Source organism: Porites lutea, chromosome 4 (assembly GCF_958299795.1).
Source record: "Porites lutea chromosome 4, jaPorLute2.1, whole genome shotgun sequence".
NCBI lineage: Eukaryota > Metazoa > Cnidaria > Anthozoa > Scleractinia > Poritidae > Porites > Porites lutea.
In genome coordinates, this window is record NC_133204.1 from 35,592,264 (window position 1) to 35,615,353 (window position 23,090).

A 23,090-nucleotide genomic window follows, 5' to 3' on the forward strand; every position below is an offset into this window, starting at 1 on the left:
TTGGCCTAAACGGGCATGTGCCACCTAACAGGGTATGGTTTGGGGGAGTCTTAAACAATACTGGTGGGTGAGCGTTTGCGGTTCAGGGGCCCGTTTCTCGAACGTCCCAGTAATTTTTCGGGCCCGAAATCAAATATTCAAACCGAAAAATAAAGAATAAGAGCGCGGGTCCTGGCCAGCAAACAACTGCTTTTTGTTTCATTGACTCATAGTTTTATCATGTTAGATGCAAAACTATTGAAACCTCGATCTTCAATGTAAACGGAGACAGCTTACCGGGCCCGTTAATTATCGGGACTTTCGAGAAACGGGCCCCTGGTCTTTACGTGATGTACCAACAATCTTTTTTTGGAGTTTGGTTGGGCCGGGGGAGGGGAAAAAACAGGATTGGTCCCAATTGCTCAAAAGGTGGATAGGGAAGCCCTTTTAGAGGGGTTACGTATGTCCCAAGTCTGAATTTCAAAACCTGTCGTTTTGCGAATTGAGGAGAAAGCCATGTCGCTGTTGGCATTTTCCCATTTGCGCTTTTGTCTGTTGCTGTCGCAGTATCAACCCATCTTCGAGTCGTTTGTCGCCATTCCTGCTGTCCCATGTCACTTTTTCAAGCCCATGTCGCTTGTCGGAATTTTACCCTAAAAGAGCCTCGATGGTGCTATCTACTAGCTAAATCTCTGTCTACTGGATAACACATTGGTTTCCCTAATACATACTCACTGGATATGAGTTATTCGGTGGATAGTGCTGTCCAATTTTGGAACAACTGGAGGCTGGAGGGTAATCTCCCAGAGCAACAATGAAAGAGCCCAAGCCAAAGTGAACCCGCTTATTATAGCCTTGCCCTGGTGGCGAAACACAGAAGCCTGCATGGGTCATGAAAGGGGTGCTGTGGAGCAAAAAACTTGGACATTATCTCAATATCTTTCTCAGTCTTTTGATGTTGCTTATCAGTCATGTGATGGTCTATCTAGCCTGATTTTCAGACGTCCAAGGTTGTTTGTGGCCCCTTCACTAGGGAGATAAGCAAAGGGGCTGCGGACAACCTCTGATATCTGAGAATCGGGCTATGGTCTATCAGTCTTACGATATTTACAGCCATTGAGTGATTTTAGTTTAATAAAAATTGGAAATTTCTGTTAATAACATTTGTCTTAAATTAAGTAAGAAGGCCAGCAATGGAGTTTCAAGGTTAACTTTCAAGTCACTTTTGTCCCTATTTACAATATTTCATTGGCCCTAACCAACATTTTCCAAACATCCACTGAAGTCTTGTTTTGAACTTAAGAATGCCTCACATTTCCTCTTCAGCTGCTTTGGTGTGTGTTGGTAGTAATTTCTCTTGTCTCTTGACATAGCCTGTAAGGAGGAAGGATTAGCGCAGTTGGTTAATTCCCTGCCTTCTGCGCGATAGGTCCTGAGTTCATTGCCAGGTGTGAGCACAAATCCTTCTTAAGACTTCTTCCCTTTCTGTGTAGCTTTAAGTAGATTTAAGAACCCATAAAACAGAGCACTGATGGAGAGAGGGGGGTAGTATGAGCCCATTGTTGGCCTCAGGTTTGTTAATTAGATGACTATTTTGAGCTATTGATGGAAAAAAAAGGACTCCTTATTTTTTACCTTTAAAAAAGAAAGTCAGTTAGGCAAATATGATATATATGAAAGCCTTCAAGATGCTGATTCTGAAACCTCATACATTGCACTCAGGGCAATGATGCCAAGTCTGTCAAATTATCTGGAGGTGTCCTGGATTGAGGGCAAACCACCACATACATGTACAGGGTCACCATATCTTCCCACTAAACATGGCTTTTGAAAAATTAACTTCAAAGCCAGAATCAAAATATAGTATTTACAGAGTGTCTGCAATGTCAAAATACGGTGTACTTTTGTCTTGAGATCTTTTATGACAGAAGCGATTTGACAACTGCAAATTTGTGTGTGTGAGAGGGGTATAGGATGGTTCTTCGAAAAATGTGGTTCTCGGAAAACTTTGGCCTGATCTCAAAATCTCGGAAGCGTTTGTGATAGCTCTCAAAGTCTCCTTTTTGGGTGATTTTGCATCTTGGACTCTCGATTTTTCCTAAGTCTTGGTCTCGAATTTTGAAACCCAGGTTACGCAGTCTTGCAAAGTCTTGAATTTACCATTCTCTACCCCTTGTGAGGGGTAAGGCTGGTTGATTATGGGGGGAGGGGGTGGAGGATGGTGAAAAAGAGAAAGTTTTGAGATTTCAGGCCCCAGTTGTTCAATGGGTGGATAGCACTACCCACTGGTTAAATCTCTGTCTCTGTCCAGAGGACAATGCAATAATTGCAATAATTGCATTTTCCGTGATACTTATCTATTGGGTTGTGCCAATTCTCTCTTTTTTAACAACAGAGGCCAGACTTCCAGAGTTTGGCATATATCAGGGTGGGGCTTAAATAAAAGTAACCAACAATCACCCTGATCTTTTTTACATGGAGTCCCCACGAATGAAGCAGATGCAGCTATTTTATCATAAAGAAATAATTTTATGACTTATGAATTTAAATGCAACTTCAGGAAAACCATCCTTGCTGTCTTTATCAAATTTCATACCTTGTAGTTTGTTCCATGGTCTTGAATAAGTTGCCAAAGAAACTGTGCTTCACCCGGGGAAATATGTCTTTCACCTTTGACTTCATTTGCAGCTATTTGTTCAAATTCTAGCATTGGTAAAAATAACAGCGATGACTAAAAATTGGTTTTCCTGACCTTTCCATTTTGTTTTAATCAATAGACCTCTTTAGCTTGTATGTTTTGTTTTTTCCAATAGAGGTCCCAGGGGAAATTAACCCTTTACCTTTTTGTAAATTATGCATAGATATGCACGTGACTAAGACAAAATCTGAAAGAAACTGTTCTCTGGAGTATTATCACGTGACCTGTACTGGGAGAACAAAACATGTATACAAGCTAAAGAGGTCTATTGTGGTTTGCTCACAACTTTAATAATTCATGGCAACAAAATTCAATGCTTGTGTGCTATGGATGCTGCTTTTTATAAATTAATAAAAAAATAGCAGGTTAATAATATTTTATTAATTTTGGAAGGTTTCAGATATGCTTGTGCTCTTGACAGTAACACAAAAAGGTTTACATCAATATGAAAAAATAGAGTGGTTTTCGTTTGAGTGTCGTAAAACCAAAACCAAAGTAATTACTCTGGCCAATCACATAGGACACAGACAATACATTGAACCAATCAAAACTCAAAGTAATTACATGTGGCTGACGCAAAGCGCGGGAAAATGCATGCGAGCGCGTCACAATTGGCTTTGGTTTTACTTCTGATTGGATGAAAAGGTGGCGCGAATCTTTTAAGCCAATCGCATCGTGTAGAAAGTGCAAAACCAATTACTTTTCGACACTCAAATGAAAACCGCTCTAAGCAATAAAATGTAATCAACACTGAACTACCTGTGGTTAACAAATGAAATATTGCTTGAACAAAATGGAGACATTTTTTTCAACATTACCTTTAATCACAGGTGTTGGCTCTTTATCTATTTCCATTTTTTCAGTTTCCTCCAACTGCTGACTCTAAAAATATCATAGAAAATGTAAAAACATTCTTCAAAGTATTTTTAATGTACCTTTAGAGTGATGACATTAGGGTGCGAAGGTGGGGTGATAATAATCCTGTTTTCAAAGAAAAACTGCTTGTCAATGCTAGATGCATATACACATTTTACATTACATATCATCAACCCCTCTAAGAAACAGATGGATCATAAATGCTTAAAATCTGGACTTACTTATTTAATCTAATGAATCCCCTGTTGGTGCAGATGTTTTAGATTAAAAATATAGATTTGGATTTCCACCAAGAAACACACAATCAGAGGAAAGAATAATACAGTGGAAACCCGCTATAACGAAGTGCCACGGTACCAAAAAAATTGTTTGTTAGAGTGGGGTCTTCATTACATATAGCAAAGACCCCATTATAATGAATTATCTGGTTAACAGCAATAATATTTGTTACAGCAGGGTAATTTATTAAATAACAATTACCAAAAATTCAATACTGCACGTGGAGAACATTATTTTTATTCATTTGATACTGTACAATGTAAGTGTAAAGTGCTGACAATCAAGACATCAAATTCAAAAACACTTTCAATTAAATCAAGCTGTGATTTCTACTCAAATCTGTTTTTTTTACTGACTGCTGTGAGCGACCGGACAAAATATTTGTTACAGCAGGGTAATTGTGTGTTGGGACTGACAAAATCTATTCGTTATAAAGGGGATTTTGTTATAGCAGGCTTCGTTTCCACATATTTTACTGTAATTCTGCCGGGCTTTCAGATGTTTTTCATTATAACTGGGTCTTTGTTATAGCAGGGTTCCGCTGTATCACACACATTAATAAAACTTAATATTATATCTAATAATGCCGATAACTCACCTTAACTTTTAATTTTGGAAGTGGCACTGCTTTGTTGGCATCAAAAGCCAAACCAAGATCTTGGAGATTCTGCTTCAGCGTTTTCTTCTGATCCCAGTTCTTACGCAACGTTTGGCTGCAGTGCAATTATAGGACATGGAATAAAAATTTAATACATGAATGTCTCCAGAAGCCGAGATAAAACTTCCTATATTTCAGTGCGTACATGTCAAACTCACAGCATCATCCGAAATTTCCAGTCTTATCTTGTAACAGGTTCAGAAAAGATACTGTATACAGTATGTGTAAAAACCTCAAAACCAGATCCAACATCGACGAGAAAACTCTCGAGTATTTGATTTAAAGAGCACAGTAGAGGTTTTGAGCTGTTTGATACTCAGTTTTTCCAGAAATAGGCAGTAAGAAATTGCAGTCACAAGAAAACTATCCAAAAGACAAAATGTTGAAAATTATCTGTTGGGACACGCGTGCGTGCAAGGCGACCATCTTGAACTACAAAATACCCTGGCCAATTGTCTTTTTTTAGGACAGAAAATTGACTTACTTTAACACCTTCACCTTTTTGTCTTTCTTCTTTCTCTTTGATCCGACTTTAGTGGTATTTACTCGCCTTTTTCGCTGTGCTTTCTTTCTTCTTACGCCAGTCATGTCTACCACAAAACACGAGGAGATAAAAATCACCAGGCGTTCTTTGCGGAATTGATTACGGAAAACTACTGAGCACAAGTCGGTCCAGACTCCCACGTTTTCACCAGACAGACGAAAATGGCGGCAAGGATCGCTTTTGCATGGGAAGGAAATTGATTTAAAATCTTTGAATTTTTGGTGCAAAGCAATCAAAATGGAATCGAGAGATGGGAAAGGAAGTAGGTCGTCATCTGGCTCACAACGTCAAAGTTCAGAATTCTACGCTGGCGATTCAACAATCAACTATATTTGGCAGGTATTTTGACGAAATCACGTTTTTTGGTTTTTTGACACATGTGTGTGGCCTTATGTGGCTTACATTTGCACGAGTATTTCGCGCCTAAGCTAACGTGAAAAATGATAAGTCACGTTGTGAGTTTGTGGATAATTTGGCTTAGAACAGCGGTGGAAAAGTGGACATGTGCGCGAACTCGAGTTCTCTCTCGATCAGTGAAATAGCAGCGTTAACTTCTATGCGGCAAACCACCCCTTTAGTTCTTGTTCACCCAAAACTATTTTCAATTCTTCGCGTTTGAAAGGTAAATCTATATTTTAACGGTAGTTATATTGTTAATTTTTTGTTTAAGCCTGAATAGTATTGCTGAGTAGAAACCTCATATCCAGGGCTGGGTAGATAAGAGTGAGATCAGAGAATGCTTCTTCACTTAAACCCCATTTCACTATCATAGTTGTATTAACATAATGTTAGACCAATTTAGGGAAGCTTTAGACCATGCCCACACTAATGCGTTCTCAAAAGTATGCATTTTGGTTGTCATTGTAAACTCATTGATCGATTCGCATCCACACAACTGTTTTAATCCTTTTGACTGTTCACACTAACATGTTTGAAAACAAAAGAATTGCACAGTATGATGTAACTTGAACTCTATGCATTTGCTGCAAACACACCTACCTGTGATATTGGTGGTCATCGTTTTCATTTTGATGTGTTTTCGAATGTTTTTGACCATCCACACGAATATGATATGTACATGTGTGTCAGTGTTTATGCATTTTTGTTTTGATCCACTTTCAAGAGCATTTTCAAATTGATGCATTTTCAATGAAAACACTCAGCATATTAGTGTGGACAGAAGGCCTAAACTCATAAGTGTGGACAGGGGCCTTTCAGCACTATACGTATACATTTATTATACATTCCTGTTTTGACTCTGTTCATGGCTTCAACTTCTGATTCTCTACCTGCTACACAAGTTTAAATTATGCATGTTTGGATGGTTGTAATAAATTAGGTCAAGAGATCTATGTAAACATTTCTCCTAAAATAACACTAGGGTTGTCTAAGTGTTGATTGAAATACTTCCCCATAAAACATTTCTTAACTTTTGCCTTTGCAATTTTTACTCTTTCAGATTTCAAATTAACACTTTACTGTATACAAAAATGTATGTGCACTGTTCTTTGAAGAAAGTTTTCCATGCTTCTCTGAAACTTGCTTCCGTATTCTTAAATTATTAGTACTCCCAGCAAGGACACAATTTTGATCCAGAAGCAATGAACAAAGCAGTAGACACACAAAGAGAAGCTAGAGGGCAATCTCAAAGGTTTGAATAATATTGTACATTTTGTATTTCTGACTTAAGTACTATTCACGCTTCCAACGAAGCATGTTTAGTTAAAGCTTTGGTAAAATGGGCGACAAAAACATCCAACTAAACTTGATCTCTGCCACTCTCTCAGGGAGGAGTGTGTGCTCATTTCCTGGACAGCGGCTGGTAGTTGAGCCTAACATTCAACTTGTTTTGCAACACTGCTGCAAATCGATGTTGTGCGTTTTATCGCCCACGTTCAAATCTGTTAACAACTTGATTTATTGCAAGACAGGTTTGACGTGGGTGGTAAAATGTGCAGCATCGCTATTCAACTCATTTTGCAGCAATGTTGCAGGACAAGTTGTGTGTTTTCTTGTTGCTCGTTTTTTAGCACCTTAAATTAAGAACTACGTGTACAGGCTTTCACATACATTGTAGGATTTAATTCACTTGTGGTTTGTTTGTGCTTATTTGTTGTTGACAAAAATTTGTAAACAGCTTTTATGAAGGAAATAATATTATTTTTAAACCATGTTTTTTATCTAAACAGTTTTTAAATATGGTTCCACTTTGGTGTAAACTGACTATTTTTGGATCATACATGAATTATTCATGTACACTCTATTTTCACCCCAAATTTGGCATCAGTAATTGTTTTCGAATGCTCTTGGTTTATGCAAAGTTTAGGAGGCAAACAGAGTGTTTTATGTCTCGCAAGGAGGAACGTCTGCGACTCAGCGACAGAAATTCCATACTAATGACGCAAAATCCGTCCAGAATCCGGTCAGAAGCGCTAATTGGTTGACGGAGTTGTTTCATTGTTCTAGCCTACTATTGTTTACGAATGACAGACAAAGTACAAAACGTGGCAAAGGTCAAATGTAAACGCGATGAATCCCTAACAAAACAGTCCATATTTGTGGAATATAGTCTCCTCTAGAAGAAGCATTTGAGTTTTGCTAGAGCTCATTTGCAGATGAACACAACACTTTTCTAAAATTGACCAGAAGAAACATAAAATTGAACAAATCTGCATTTGGAACCCCATGACTACTGGATTTATTAAGTAAACATTGATTTACGTCACCAGTATGGAATTTCTGTCGCTAAGTCGCAGACGTTCCTCCTTGTGAAAAGTCCCTCAGCGGCGATGAGCGAGGAGAAACGTCTGCCGTTTGCAGGCTAAAATTTTTAATATTATTTTAGAAAAGTTTTGAAGTACAACTTACATTAAAAGGCATTTTATCATGTTTTGATTTTTGTGTTGGCAGATCAGACATTAGACAGATATTTGGTCCTATGCCAGCTGAAGTAACAAAAGTTAGAGAGGTAAACAAATTTTTTGCCATTAATTAGCTTTATGATGCAAAATCATCATTTAGATTTTGTTTTCCTGTTGTTACTGTGACAGGGAATACTAACAATAGCATTTTACGGTGATATTGTTACCTCTGTGTCCTGCATCCCTGATGCATAAAAATTCTCAAAAATGCAAATTAATTCATTGCATGTATCCCATAGGATGCTGAGATCAGTTGTTTGATATGAAGATTAGTTTTTGGAGAATATCCTGTTAATGTTATTTCTGTGGCAGTTATTTTGGTTCTGGTTTAATAATGTATATTTCATTTAGCTTTGTTATGCTTTAAATAGAAGGACTATGCATGTATCTTAATTTCAGTATACTGTAATACGGAGTCTTGGAGTCTGTCTTCAGATTAACTGTCTGGTTACATAAAAGCTCAAGCATTTTCAATGTAGGATTCATTGTTTTTTGAACTGGGACTCATTGGTTCTGGACTGGATGATTTTTCGCAAGATACGTATGTAAGTCCCAGGACTCACCATAACTGTAACAAAATAACAGATTTATTTTTATCACTTGTTGTAGGAAAATGTTAGCAGCACATTAAAACGGAGAAGCCATATCAAAAGATGTATCCTTGTTGCAATGAAAAATAGTTTTATTTATAACAACTGAAACAGTAGTTCATGTACAGACTGTTTTCTGTTTCTGTATCCCGTAAGAAGTGGTGTCTCAACCAGTTGCAATTTTAAACCCTTTTTGGCATAGTGTCTGGTGGAGAAACAGCTGCTTGCTGGGTAGAGTGAGTTTTTTGTTGTTTGTGTCTTGTTTGTGTTGTCAGCTGGTTTCTTCTTCCTTTGTTTGAGTAGCCTTATTTTTACAGTTTTGAAGGTGTTTATGTTACAGGTCAGAATTAAATTCAGGTTAAAATTTTTCAGTCTAGGTTGATTCTCAATTTCTTCAGTCTCGTGACAAATGAAATTGAGGATCAACCTAGGTTAAAAAATTTTAACCTGGACTTAATTTTGACCTCTAACATGACTTTTGTATGTCATGGTTTTTTGTTCATTACCTTGAACAACCATTATCTCTCTCTCTTTCTTGGTGATGTAAATTCATCCAATGCCTAAAAAAATTACATGACAAATTGTGTGTTTGTACATTGATAACATAATAATAATTATTATACTGGTAATTTGCAGTGAATTTTATAACCTCCTCATGTTGAAAAGGTAAAAGGAGCAATTGCTTGAAAATATTGCAAGGCTATGTTTTCATTTTCCTTAATGCCGAACCAGCTCTTCACTTATTGGATGAGGCTATTGCCACCCCACGACAGCCATTACACACGGCATCATCACTTTTAAGGACTGTTGGCACTCCAACACCACTGCGCCAGCAGCCCATATCAGCACTCAGGCACAGTGCATGTAAGTACGCCTACACGCTGTATTATTCATGTACATGTGTGGTAATGATGTACAAGCTAATTAAGAGTTATTATTATTCATTCAAAATATTTCCCCGATTCTGATTGGCTAAAAGCACACGTTTAATTCACCATAACCAGTTACTGATGACCAAATTTGGAAGAATTTTGTGTTTAGCGAGGAAATGACGTCAAAAATGCAGCGTTCTTGCAGGTTAATGCACCATTAACCGAGAAGACCTGGGTTGAGTTAAGTTGTTTTGGTTGTGAACATGAAAAATGGCGGACATTTCACTCGTTTCAAGAGTAAGAACTAGGCGAAAAAATAGCTAAAAACGTGGAAAGAACAGCAAGAAGACAACTCGAAGGGCGACATCTGCTGTTTGGAGAATATTTGCAGAGCTGAACAACCCTAAACATGCACAATCGAAGATGAACTTAACATCGGTGGATCGATGGAGGTAAGCATGTTTTAGCCATGTTTTTAAACTATGAATTATTTTGAATGAATAATAAAACAATTATTGAATTCAGCTTTCGTATCATATGAAGAATTATGGAGATCTCGGAGGGTGTTATTCGCCTCGGCCTACGGCCTCGACAGATAACATCCTCCTGGATCTCCATAATTCTTCATATGATACTCAGCCTCATTCATTAATTGTTAAGTAATTTACATGTATTAATTATCAGATGCACACAGCATTTTTTTAATTATTTTCATGATACAGTCGGTGACAAATTCTTTGTATATGTAAACCCTTTTATTCAAAATTAGTTTTATATTATGAACCAATGGAATAAATCTTGTCTTCTTGTTAAATTTAGATACCCCAAGTGGTACTTCTTCAATTGCAGAAACAGATGTTACTAATCAGGTACAATACTATAAAAATAATACTAAACACATTTGGAGATGTTATGTTCCTCATTGATCATCTCAACTCTTTTACTGAACTTAAATAAATTTTGTTGTAAGAAAAAAAGGAAAGAAAAAGATGTTCATGCCATTTGTTTGTACATGTATTCTGTCTCACAAGTTACTTCTAGACCTTAAGGATTATATTGTTGTTGGATCTTGTACATGCAGGTTTACAGTTCTAAGAGTGTATATTCTTGTTGTAGGAGATTTCATTCATTAGTGAAGGAATTCCACACGGACCCGTGTCTTCTCGAGTACCGCCAATGTCAGCCTACTCCACACTGGTACTTTGTAGTTTTTATTAATATATTAAATTTAATGTTTTTTTCTTTAAACTTACAACTGTCAATAATGATTTTTAAAGTTTCATATCCTCTTCTGGTTTAAAATCTTGTGTTTATGTTTCTGTTTTTAGGGTATGTTTAAAAATTAGTATTAATGTCTGGTCAGTTACTCATTGTATTGCTTCACTTGATGAAGCATGAAACAAGGCATAAAGTTATAAATGATTCCCGTATTACTTATTTGTATAACAGGGATCACTGTCATTCATGGAGGACAGTGGATTGAGCCAACCTTTAACTCCCAGTAAGCCCATTGCTCCAGCTGTTGAGGTAATTATTGTTATCAGGGATACAGCAGTAACTTTTATGTGTTGTGGATGTCTCTAAACTTTTTTACATACCGGTATTATAAATGGGTAAACTCTGAAAAATAGGGAAGGACTAGCAATGAAGATGACGTCAGCAATGAAAATGTAAAAAAAGCAATAGGTTTATTGAGCAAAATGTAGTAACATTGCAGGTGCAGCATACTTTTTTGTACATTTCTTTCCTGTCACTGCATGACTACGACATGAAAATGCCTAATTTCACGTTTTGTGGAGGAAGAAAACAATCGACAACAAATTTTTCTTTCTCTTTCTAAACTTGAGTGCAGTCCTCAAGAAATCGATTCAAGGGGAACTTGCCAACATCTGACATTTTCAGTGAATTGAAATAAACATGACAAAGTTAAAAAAAACACAAATTCGTTTTAGAAATGACATTTTTGCTGATGTCACCATCACTGATGCTAAAGCTCCCTAATTTTTCACTCAACAGTTCTTCAGACTTGTGCAATTATAACAGAATGGTTTTCTTAAATGGTAACTTGACATAAAAGAGTTGCATACATGCCAGAGAACTGCACTGCCTAGTTAAAGTGTATGTGTTCTGGCTGGCACATGTATATTATGTTCCAGGTGTGAGAAAGTATTACATTGTGACATTTGCAAAGATATAGTCCTGGCCAAATAAACTTGTATAAACCTGTCTAAATTGGCTGAGGAGTTGAACTTTAAAGTGCTGTTAAATGACCCCAGCCAGTGGTGAGAGAAGGACTAAGCAGTAATTACCTCCCCCAAGTCTAAACTTTTGACCAAACTTAACCTTGTTATGTTATAAAATTGCTGTACTTGTGCACTTAACTTGGTCTATTTTTGTTTTGTTCACCTCATATATTTTTTAGGATTATTCTCCTGGAAGTGCTGTAGAATTATCACAGCTGACAGAAAATGTCAGCATCGTAACAGAAAAGGATCCTGTTATTGCTGGTAGGTCAGGCAACTGAGGCGATCTATACATTTGTATGTATCAGTTAGAGCCACTTGCCATATTAACTTGATCTAAGAGTGAACAGATTGATACCTTTCTCTTTTCTCTGGTAAAAGATGGGGCTCTCATTTAGGTTAGGGTTCAGTTGGGGCTATAACGGGGGTGGCGGGGTTTATTATACAACTGTTAGATTGGAAGAGGAGGGGGGGCGCTTTAACATACAGCTGTAAATTGAGCGGCAGTTTATGGTATTTTCTCAATCAGTATCACCAGGCCAGGCCAGGGGGTGGATCAATGAGCATAAGTTTCAAACGCAAAGAGAGTATGGAAAAGAAAAATTCACACTCAATCTCAAGTTCCGAACAAAGTGTATATATTGTATACATGTTTACAACTGGTCCCTGGTGAGGTATCAGGTATCTTGCTCAGGTTTTATATGACTACCTGGTTAGACTACAATTTACCTATTTAATTAACTCTAGATTAACTTCTAGAAAATTCTAGATTCCATGGCTACTATTTCCATTTCTTTGGTACATTGTACTTCAAAAATTAACCACAGCCCAGAAGAGAACATGAACTTCTCTTATGTGAAGACAGATGGCATAATATTTGCAGGCCAATTGTGCTCTAAAGATGTCAGTTGTTCTTTGAAAGAACTGATCAGCATTATTAGAATATCTTAAAATTCTCAAAATAAGCTCCAGGGCTTATATTTTTCAAAGGCCCTTTTTGAGGGGCTTATTTTTGGAGGGGCTTATGTACGGAAGGAAATTTGCATTTCAAATTTGATTGGGCTAGCTTGTAGGGGGAAGGAAATTTCCCATTTTTGCATTTTCGAGGGCAACTTCCAGAAGTACAAGCCCCCCAGGGGGCTTATATTTGGAGGGGTGATTTAATGGAGGGTTTTTTTGCGTTACGATTTTGGGGGGCTTATATTTGGAGGGGCTTGTACATGGAGGGGCTTATTTTTGCAGTTTCATGGTATCTTTATAGATATGGCCATTTTCTTTCTCTTGCAGCCAGTTCAAGCTTGTTTGAAGAATTCATGAGTGCCTTGACATCGTTTCCTGATACAAGGCATATCTTTGATGTCATTGCTAGATATGAAAAGGTGAGAGTTGTAAAATTAACGACATAATGTATACGTTAACATATCAATATACAGCTGAAAGCTATATACTTACAATGAAAGAAGTTTTGAAAGTTTATCTGCTTATAGCTACCTTTGAGATGGAAAAGTCATGAAAACTTGAATTAAATTCTTTTATTCAGGCATGCAGACAGCAACTCCGTGTCCTCAATGGTTTAATTCGACAGTCAACACCTGGAAAAACCAAGTGAGTACACAACTTTATATATGTATACATGTGGAATTAAGGCTGATAATATTATTTTAAAACTGAAGAAGTAGACAGTTCCACGTACATATAGAGCCTATGCTTTTGGAGAATGTAATGGCTTCTGATGACTCACTTTTGCCTTTGGACGACCAGGAAATCTTGAATTTTGCAGAAAAGATTATGCTGGGAAGCTATTTATTTTCTTCGTGGGTTTTGCTTGCAAACACGAACAAAAACCAAACCAAAAAAGTAGCCTGGGACCAGGCTCTGCATTGGAGAAAAGGGAAAAATGGGGTGAGGGAGGGGGAAAGGGCAGTGGAGCCTGGAGACATGCCTTTGATGGTCCGCTATCCATGATACCAGACTACCTGGCTCTCCAATTTTTCTGTCTTTGTTGAATTTTTTTCACCTTTTCCCCCACTGTGGAGACTGGTTCCAGGCTACCAAAAAAGCTGACAGTATGATTATGTTACAGCTCAAAATTAAATTCAGGTAACTAAAATTTTTTAACCCACATTAGGTTGATTCCCCATTTTCTTTGTCTTCTAGCCCTGATTATTCATGAATTTGGGCTAGGAGACAAAGGAAATTGAGAATAAACCTACATCTTTAGGTAACATACTTGTACAGTTGTGGTTTATGGCTAGCACTCACAAGCTTGGGGTAGTGTCCGATTATCTTATTGTATAGGATATTGGTTAATGAATGAGGTACTTTTATTAATGTCATGTGAGTTTTGATGTCTACAGTAGGCATTAAATAATATGCATTGCATGCATAAGGCACATACAGTATTTCCTTGATGCAAATAAGTAGTATAATAAAAATTTTTGTTCTTAAGATTTACCAGGCAAGTTGATATAGTAGATCTCATTTCTCAAGAAAGTTACACTTGGAGACTTGTTGGCTCATTGTACAGGTTAGTGATATAACTATTGTACTGTAGTTACAGCAAGCCTCGAAGCCCAAATTGACCCATGCATGCTAATAGCGAAATTGAAAATGCTTGTTTGAATGAGTCTCCTGTATTCAGGCCGCAAATATGTGGAATCATTGCCACTGTATTTGTGATATTATACAATGTAGATCGAACTAGCTATACTGATATGCCATAATAAAGTTAATCTATTTGTGAATATAATTACATATATATATATAGCGAACTAGACTGTCATGTCATAATAATTGTGAAGCCCACAATCCTATAGGAGGTTAACATTTTCACAACTTAAAGTGATAAATTTTTTGAGCTTCTAAATAAACTCAGGATGCTGCTCTTCCACTAGTGTTTAGGGTATATTGTTCAAATTTCTTTTTTGTGAAATCCTATTTTAAAACAGATAGTACTATGAAAAAGTTATGCCAGAGAGATTTCATTTGAATAGTAACTCTAGAGGATTTACTCCACAGATTTAAAAGAAATTATAGTGACAAATAGTTTTGTATTAATTTTACATTGATCTTGTTCCACTCACATTGTAATGTTTCAATTTATTATAGTGATAGACTTCAAAATGGAATGTTTGATGACGAAGCCATGCTTACAAATTTTGTGGTATGTAAAGTGTTCTGATTTAATTTGATATGAAAAAAGTTAACTCAATCTCTAACTTAATGGATCAACAAGGTCTGTATCAATAATAGTAATAGTGGATTGTTGACCTGTTTTCAGTTGTGACTAAAATGTAGCTGATCCTGTAATTATGCATTAGAAGTAAATTCTACTAACAGTGAGATTATCATTTTTTCACAATCTATTCATTATCCAGGGACGAAATTGGAGTGAAAAGACCATTACAAATAATCTGTATGAAAGGGAAGCCTCTACCAGGCAAAACCAGGTAAACTATGTAATCTTGCTGGGTATTTTGTGGGTATTAAATTCCAGTGCAGTGTACATACAATATCATTTCCTAAAAGAAGTGCCACCCTTGAATAGTCACAGTGCTTTGTTGCTTTTAAGATCAAGGTTTCAACAGTGTGTTTACAGATAATGTGGTAAAACTACCAGCTAACAATAATCGACTGGTTTGTTGTCTAGGATGTGCACTCTTTAGATTTTTTATTCCAATACTTGGTGTAGGGCTCCAATGATACTGGGATGCCCAAGTACTTCTTTGAAACTTTGCCAGTTATTATAAAATTTTCAGCAAAGAACTAGAAGCCATGCTCATGTTATTTCAACGGCGCAAGCTCATGAACATGTGTCATTCCACACTCTATGTTTGGTTATAAGTCTCAGGGAGACTGTTTCTTTCTTTTTGACTTGTAAAGTGTACAGTATGCTATTTTTATGATAAATAATCTTTTTAAGGTATAAGTTACAATAATTATATGAACTTACAGCAATGTAGATTAATAATGTATAAATTTTGTATTATGTCTAGAGTGATTTGTCCATGGTTTTCATTGAAAATGATAAAATGTACATGTATGTACATCAACCTTTTGTTTTTTAAAAGCATTCTTTTGGAAACTATGTGCTTTTTTCTCATTTTTGACATGTTAACTGTATCCTCTTTAGATTGTTATTGACTGGCTAGAAAAGAATGCAGAAGACTGGCTGGAATTGTTTCTAGAGTCTGATAAAGTGGAGTATTTTTCTGAGTCAGTGTGTTGGTAGGTTTCTTTATGATTACAATGATAATGATAATAACAATAATAATAATGATAATTATGATAGTACTAATAGGGCTCTGAGGTCTTAAAACAGAAATTGTACCCGTAGTGATGGGGGCACTTGGCCCACAGCAGGGTGTACATGTAATTTAAAAGGCGTGGAAAATACATTGAACTTATCTTTGCATGGGAACATCATTATTGGAGTATTCTCCGTAAAAAAGTAATTCCATCGTTGAATGTTTTAGGGAGAATACTCTTCATGCATTGCAACAGGAAGGAAGCATAGGAATGAGAAGACCACAAGTTACAGAGATGGTAAGTGAAGCTTCATGGCACCTATTTTTTTTTTATTGTAACATGGAAGACAGTGATTTGTTAAGTGCTAGTGTTGTAACTGAGGACCATACCACGATTTCCCCTCAAAAAGCATGAGCTGCGGCAAAGTGCAGTGTGAAATGCACAAGTAACTAAGTGAAAATTATAGTTTATAATAAAAAACCCTGCACTCTGTTAACATATTGCTGTCTACCAATGTTCAGTGTACTTGAAAATTTAGTGATAGCCAGGGCTCAGGTTGGTCTCTTTTATCAACATAGGACCCTGATGCTCCGGTAAGACAGAACAGACCCCTTGCTGATTTAGACCAGGTATGTGAAAAAAAAAGAGCCGCGTGTGCGTGGAATAAAAAGTAATGGCATGACATTTAGTGTTGTTTAAGAGGGGCACCACAGTGCATTCATTTCTGGTAATCAATAAAATAAGACAGTGTATCACTTGATTTGATCAATGGTAGGTAATTTTTCAGAGCTTCTGACAGGGTATAGGACTGACAATACAATTTGATCAAGCCCTCACAATTCCTAAAATCTGCACAGTTCTGCGAGCGAGTTGCACAGGCAGGTGGGTGGGTGCGCCGGTGAATAGGCAAACGAAAAGATGGATGGCTGGATGGACTTTTTCTGCATTTTATCAGATTGAACTGGACTCTAGTAAAGTTTGTTTTGATGAGAGGCTACCATCAGTAAACCCTTTCAGGCCAGGGGAGAGAGTCAACAGCAACCTCATTCTCCATGATGGTTTTACCTCCAACAACAACAACAACAACAACAACAACAACAATACCTTTATTCGCCTTGTACTTAATTACATACATTAAAGAGAGAAAAATATATATATATTTATTTGTACTTAATAAGGCCTGGAGCTGAAATAATCCTAAGTGTACAAGGGTGGTGCACCACTACACCGCCCTTTCTCCCTCTGCATGAGTTGTTTATTACACCTCGACCATTGATGATAATATTATGAGTAATTTCTATATAACCCTGGTCTAGCAATATCAATTCATAAATTACATAAACACCAACTTAATGCATTTACTAATGCCTTCATTTCAGGAAGATGAAGCCAGATTGCTGCGACATTTATTCTGTTTGATCAGGGCAGGCAAACTCGAGGAGGTAAATAAGTGAGCGGTAATAATGATGATTGGTTGGGGGCGGGGGGGGGGGGGGAGGTTGAGCTTTTAGCTAACCACCTGCTGTCATAAAATCATGAAGGTTACAGAAATGTGTCAAGTAATGAAATCAATGTTTCAGGTTTAGCCAAAAGAAAACTTGATTGGAGAACTTTTGTTTGTGCCCTATGTGCTGCTAGGTGCAGAAAGGAGTGATAGAAATTGTTGAATTATTTTGAAATTTTCTGGTATTTCAATTTTCAACTGATGTTTTCTTTTTTTATTGTTTTCAAGGCTCAACATTTGTGTGAAAAATGTGGTCAGTCCTGGAGGGCAGCAACTCTTGAAGGCTGGAAACTCTGGCATGATCCTAATGTGGAGGGAGGTACATGTTCACCTTGTTACTACCTAACTTCTTTTCACAAAATTTGTAGAACACTGGTTGACAAAAAAAATATAGAGATATGCTAACATTGTTGATGAAAAAACATTGCAGCTCTTATTGGTTACTTATTGCAACTTGTTGAATGTAAGGAATAGACCCTCTCTCTATTAACAACTTCAACATGGTACATGTATGATACACTGTTCAACATTTGTTGAACAAGCAGCAACATTTATTGATCAATAAATGTTGAACTGGGTGTCTGTCTGAAAATTTAACATGTGACGATCCATGAGGGTAAATTGCAAAACAGATTTCCTGTTTATCAATATAAAATAATAAAACAACAATGGAGAGTTTCAGAAATGCTGTATTTAACTAACCATTGCCCTGTCTCGGTCACCCTAAGTTCAAATGTGTTCTTTCAGAAAATATCCATACCCTCCACAGAGAGCACCCCCCCTGCCACCTTGCCTTGTTGAATGTTGTACTTGTCATACCCCCACCCCCTGGAATATCAGTGATTTTCTCACTTTGTTTGGTAATGAGAGGAGTGTTGTGAAGCGAGACAAAAACATCTGTGTGGGGGGCTAGAGTACAACGCCTTGGTAATTTCTGGTAGTTAACAGCCAACTAACTTGCATCCATCCACTGTGATTTCTTGCTTATTTAAATCTTCATTAACCCTTTAAGTCCCAATATCCGCATGCAAATTCTTGATGCTGATCTTCATACATTTCCTTAAAGGATTACCGTAGTTGAGAGAGTTTGATAACAGATCAAAGCATTTTCCCTTCATTGATCATTTTATAAACTCTCATAACCATTTCTCTTGGCAACATATGAATATTGTTAGGAAAAAATTGATGTTGGTCACCATTGGGACTTAGAGGGTTAAGAATATTATTTTGTTTTAGTCCTCACGTGTGGGACATACATGTAATATAAACTAAAGTGCTGTATCTTGTCCAAATCGTGACATATAGAATTTTTATGCCAATACTCAAGGTCATTTCAAAATAGTGTGCAGTTAATAATGGTTCCATTTTTTCCAGTATCAAACAATGAAGCTCTTGCTCCGATGGAAGGAAACCCATTCAGAGATGTGTGGAAAGCAGCCTGTTGGAAAATGTCCCAAGAGGTATGCAGTTTTGTATTCTTGCTTTTCACATGACATTGCCAAAATTCAAAAATGAAGACATCAATTTTGCTGAGTTTTTACTTTCATGAAGTTGTTAGAGAAGCTAAAACTTATATTTTTCAAATTTCGTCTTCGAGAGGGTTCTTTTTTTTGTGATAGATTATGCTTGAATGTCTAACCTTTTACGTGACACATCATTTGTGTGGCGGCCGTGAGAGCTGTCATGTAGATTAAAAAATTGACTTATTGGATGGGGGGGTGGGGGGTGGATTTTGCTTTCTCAACAGTCCTTGCATTAGAAAAGTGGGTAAGATTTCCGTATTACCCCATACATTTATTATGCATGCAGCAATTTCATATTTTTGCACACAAATAGTTTAATATGAGTAGAGTCGAAACATTTATGCATTAATGTATGGGGTTATATGGGAATCTCACCGAAAAGTATTACTTTCAGGGTTATGAGTTTCTCAAGGGATAAATGATATTTACGCTTTGGTAGCAAAACTAGGTAACAGATGTTTCTGTTGGTTTCCGGCCACCATATTGGTGCCCCTCTCTATAAATAATTTGTATCTCTCATATGAAAAATTGTACTGTATGGAGAGAAGGAAAGAATGATGATGATGATGATGATGATGATGATGATGTTGAGTCCATGTTTGTTTTATGCCCCTTGATCAGTACAGTTACAGAGTTCTCTTGTAATGAGTAACCTAAACTTCTGTGTTATGAAGAATGACTTGTTTTCTTAGGGTTATGTGAAAGAATTATACTTTCTTTCTTATTTATCAGACCAAGTTTAGCACGTACGAGAGAGCCATTTATGCTGCACTTAGTGGAAACCTTAGCCAGGTATGTAGGTATTGGATGGACTTGGTTATAGCTTTGTTAAATCTTACATGTACATACATCTTAGTTTGTACAGCTTTAGATGCCGGTAATATTACAATGCTTACACTTGTCATGTACTTGGATAATTAACCTGTGTACAGACTCCCCTTCCCCTGAAAAAAAAATTGGAAAGAGAGATGACAAGTAATAAAAATATATTTTTTGTATATGTTGTAGTTAATTATTTTGTAAATTTTATTTTATTTTTATTTTTATTTTTCCTTTATGTCAACTTCATTAGCATACATTACCATACCCAAAAACAAAAGAAAAATATAAATTACCTGAGATAAAAAATTAATTGCAACTTATATAACACAGTAGAAACTTACAGAATTTTGTATAATTAAATTGGCTGACGATGCGCTTATTTACCCCCCCCCCCCCCCTTCTTCATCAATGCTTAGTTTTAGGGGTATTTTAAACTACTTCAAGCTACACGGAAGTGAAAGAAGTCGAACAAGGCTTTCAGATCACACCTGGGAATCGAAACCACCAAGAAGGCAGCCGCGCACTTGCCAACTGTGCCAATCCTAATTCTTGCTTCTACTGCTTGCTTTTGTGCATAGGAAAGACAGTCTGGTCTTCAGCTCTGTATTAGGTGGCATTTTAATGCTAGTGGCAGGGGCATAGCCAGCCCGTAGACCTGAAGGCCTGGGCCTACAAATTTTTGGTTTGATCACTCCACTGCTTGTAATAAATTATGCGTTGTTGGAGTGAGGTAAAAAGCTTAAGAACTCAAAGTGTTGGTGAGGCCAGTGCGTACTAGTAATGCGTCCAATTTTTAGAATATGTGGAAATGAAAGTCAACCAAGGCCTACAACAAGTGAAAAAGCTGGCTACACTCCTGGCTGGTAGTATTCGCAGGGCTAGGTTGTGGAGTGGCATGTTAAGGGTACCAAGATGGAGACAGCATACTCTAGCATACTCTTGAATATTTTTAGACAACTGGTCACATACTGACTGTACAGGCCTTTTGTTGATCTTTTTGGGGCCCCGCTGTACACAGTTACATTGTAATTACACTTAACATTACATGGACACTGAATCGTGACTAACGAAATCAGTGCAGGTTGCATAATAACATGCACATACACTGGCATAATTACTAAGTCAAGCACGTTGTATTTTCTTTTTAGCTTCTACCAGTCTGCAGGTCATGGGAAGACTATTTATGGGCATTTTACAGAGTTATGGTTGACGTTAGAGTGGAACAGGTAAGTGTTAAAATTAAAATAGCAACTAAACAGTATAAAAGAGGATTTGGCTTAAGGAATTGAATCAAAGTGTTCCAAAATAGTTCCTTATATTTTAGGGTCGTGTTTCTACAAGTATGTTGTGAATGCCTGTTGACCTTAAAGTTGTAACACTGCTGTTTACCCTTTAGTGTAATTGTCATTGCTTTTGTTTCTTTTAAAATAATTAGCGACAAAAGCGAACATGTGAATTATTTATTAGATAATCACGATGTTGCAATGCGGCAAAATATCTTGTTTTAATTTTATCATTCACCATTTTTACATAGACCATAATGCACCTTGTTTACCCCCGCCCCCCCGCCCCCCCCCCCCCGCCAAATTTTGCGTAACCATTGTTTCCAGTTTCTCCTGGGTATTATAGTCGTCCTAAGGGAAATCTAAGACAATGGTGATGCAAAATTTTGGGTGCTTAACAAGCTGCTTCATTGTCTATATGAAAATGGTGAATTCTTATTCTTTATATATGCATTTACATCTTAGTGTTAGCTTTTTAGAAGAATAAATTCTTTTAATTTTTATTACGTGATTGGAAATAATTTGAGATATCCTGAGGTGATAGAATAAAGTTATCTTATCTTATGTTATCTTTTTTAAAAGGAAATTCGCCTTCATCCTAGACCTGACAGAGATCTGGCAAACCTGTCACCAAAATTCTGGGATCAAACGTAAGTGAAAGTATATGACTGGTAAATTGTAAGTAATCGTTGAAGTACCAGAATTTTACATTGACACACAAATCCTTATGTATGCTATATGTCTCTTCATAGGCTCAATCCTGAGAAAATATTCGAAGAACTTCGGGCTTGTCCAAAAGAGGTATGTCTACTGAACTGAAATGCAGTGGTTTTGGTTGGCTAGTTCGATTATACATGACAGAACGATTTCATCGTGAATATCATTATAAGACATCCGTTGATGAAGATCAAAAACCTTGTATTTTACTAATCGTCACTAGTATAGTCATAATTGATTACCTTCAGGCTGAAATGGTCTATCTCAAATTTGGGATCATTTTTTTTCCTTTAATTTACGCTTCGGTTTTGGAGAACTGTAACGAGTGCACAAAAGTTGCTTCTGTGACAACAGAACAACCATTTACATTCTATATCAAGACCTTTGTTTCTGCATGCATTGAGTCAGTGTTCTCCCTAAATTTTAGCTGAGCATGTAAGGGACCACTCATAGCCGGTAAGGGAAAAAAATATGCACCAGAGGTGCACTTTCCTGGGGGCAGGGGGTTAGTGGAGTGCGGGACATGGCCCCGCCCTTGCTGGGAAATTTAGGAGCTAAGTTCTCTGAAACGTCATTTCCTCATTTTAAGACCTATTTTACGCAAATCAGCGGTCCATATATTCATTTATTTCCTTGTGGCATGTGAGAGTCGGATCGGATCACAATTTTTGTAAGAAGTGTTTCTTCAGGCGGTAAATGTTACCAGTTATCGCCTGATAAGGACAACACTGTGAGTGCAAGGAAGTAAGCTTTTCTCCAGTTCTTCTGTTTTCCAAACGGTGCTGCGATATCACTTTTGGGCCTTTCACTAATAATCAGCAACAGAAAACAGCTCTGGGCAGTGGTTTTTTTTATTTTTTCAAGAATGCACATGTAAGGTTATGTTCAAAATCCAAGCAATTTCGAGGCAATTTGTAAAACGGTCCATAACTTGCCATATATGTAGGCCTATTCTTTACACAGGCATTAACTTACTATTTGATCACGAATTTTTTATGATCCATTAGTCCATCAGACAGCAAGCGGAGGAATTCCATCATGTCATACAGAGACACATCATACTTAACGACACAAATTGTAAGTTGCAGTAGATGAGGACAAGCTTCAAGCCTATTGTAGTTTGTTGACTAAGGTGAAGTGTTTCTGTATGGTGATAAATGCCTTTTTCTGTTTGTTTTACTCAGCTTTAATAGAAAAGATGCACAGTTGGCTGGAAAAGGAAAAGAAACCAATAACGCAAATATTACGATTCATGGCAAGTCAACAACTTGTTTGTAATAAATTTATCGTGATGCTGCTTATAATACAGCAACCCCTTCCCTTTTTTTTCATT

General features: G+C 36.9%; 2 protein-coding genes across 2 annotated transcripts in view; one reads left to right on the forward strand and one right to left on the reverse strand.

The window, feature by feature from the left end:
* Positions 1-1,129: 1,129 nt before the first annotated feature.
* Positions 1,130-5,101, reverse strand: LOC140935489 (nucleolar protein 16-like). Its single transcript, XM_073385031.1, has 5 exons — positions 4,975-5,101; positions 4,431-4,545; positions 3,496-3,559; positions 2,576-2,682; positions 1,130-1,353 (listed from the first exon to the last, which is right to left on the reverse strand). Exons 1-5 carry the CDS (start codon positions 5,076-5,078, stop codon positions 1,234-1,236), a joined length of 510 nt encoding a protein of 169 aa, XP_073241132.1. The 5' UTR covers positions 5,079-5,101; the 3' UTR covers positions 1,130-1,233.
* An 89-nt stretch (positions 5,102-5,190) lies between these two features.
* LOC140933421 (nuclear pore complex protein Nup107-like) overlaps positions 5,191-23,090 on the forward strand; it is a 31,339-nt gene continuing 13,439 nt past the window's right edge. The window contains exons 1-26 of the mRNA XM_073382971.1: positions 5,191-5,373; positions 6,600-6,685; positions 7,945-8,002; positions 8,565-8,610; positions 9,278-9,409; positions 10,237-10,286; positions 10,534-10,614; positions 10,867-10,944; positions 11,840-11,924; positions 12,948-13,039; positions 13,201-13,265; positions 14,110-14,187; positions 14,769-14,823; positions 15,038-15,109; positions 15,793-15,887; positions 16,136-16,205; positions 16,487-16,537; positions 17,288-17,350; positions 17,641-17,731; positions 18,787-18,872; positions 19,668-19,727; positions 20,906-20,983; positions 21,623-21,690; positions 21,793-21,841; positions 22,765-22,834; positions 22,942-23,012. Of these exons, the coding sequence (XP_073239072.1) occupies positions 5,272-5,373; positions 6,600-6,685; positions 7,945-8,002; positions 8,565-8,610; positions 9,278-9,409; positions 10,237-10,286; positions 10,534-10,614; positions 10,867-10,944; positions 11,840-11,924; positions 12,948-13,039; positions 13,201-13,265; positions 14,110-14,187; positions 14,769-14,823; positions 15,038-15,109; positions 15,793-15,887; positions 16,136-16,205; positions 16,487-16,537; positions 17,288-17,350; positions 17,641-17,731; positions 18,787-18,872; positions 19,668-19,727; positions 20,906-20,983; positions 21,623-21,690; positions 21,793-21,841; positions 22,765-22,834; positions 22,942-23,012 (1,932 nt within the window). The 5' untranslated portion in view covers positions 5,191-5,271. The remainder of the gene's footprint in view (positions 5,374-6,599; positions 6,686-7,944; positions 8,003-8,564; positions 8,611-9,277; positions 9,410-10,236; positions 10,287-10,533; positions 10,615-10,866; positions 10,945-11,839; positions 11,925-12,947; positions 13,040-13,200; positions 13,266-14,109; positions 14,188-14,768; positions 14,824-15,037; positions 15,110-15,792; positions 15,888-16,135; positions 16,206-16,486; positions 16,538-17,287; positions 17,351-17,640; positions 17,732-18,786; positions 18,873-19,667; positions 19,728-20,905; positions 20,984-21,622; positions 21,691-21,792; positions 21,842-22,764; positions 22,835-22,941; positions 23,013-23,090) is intronic.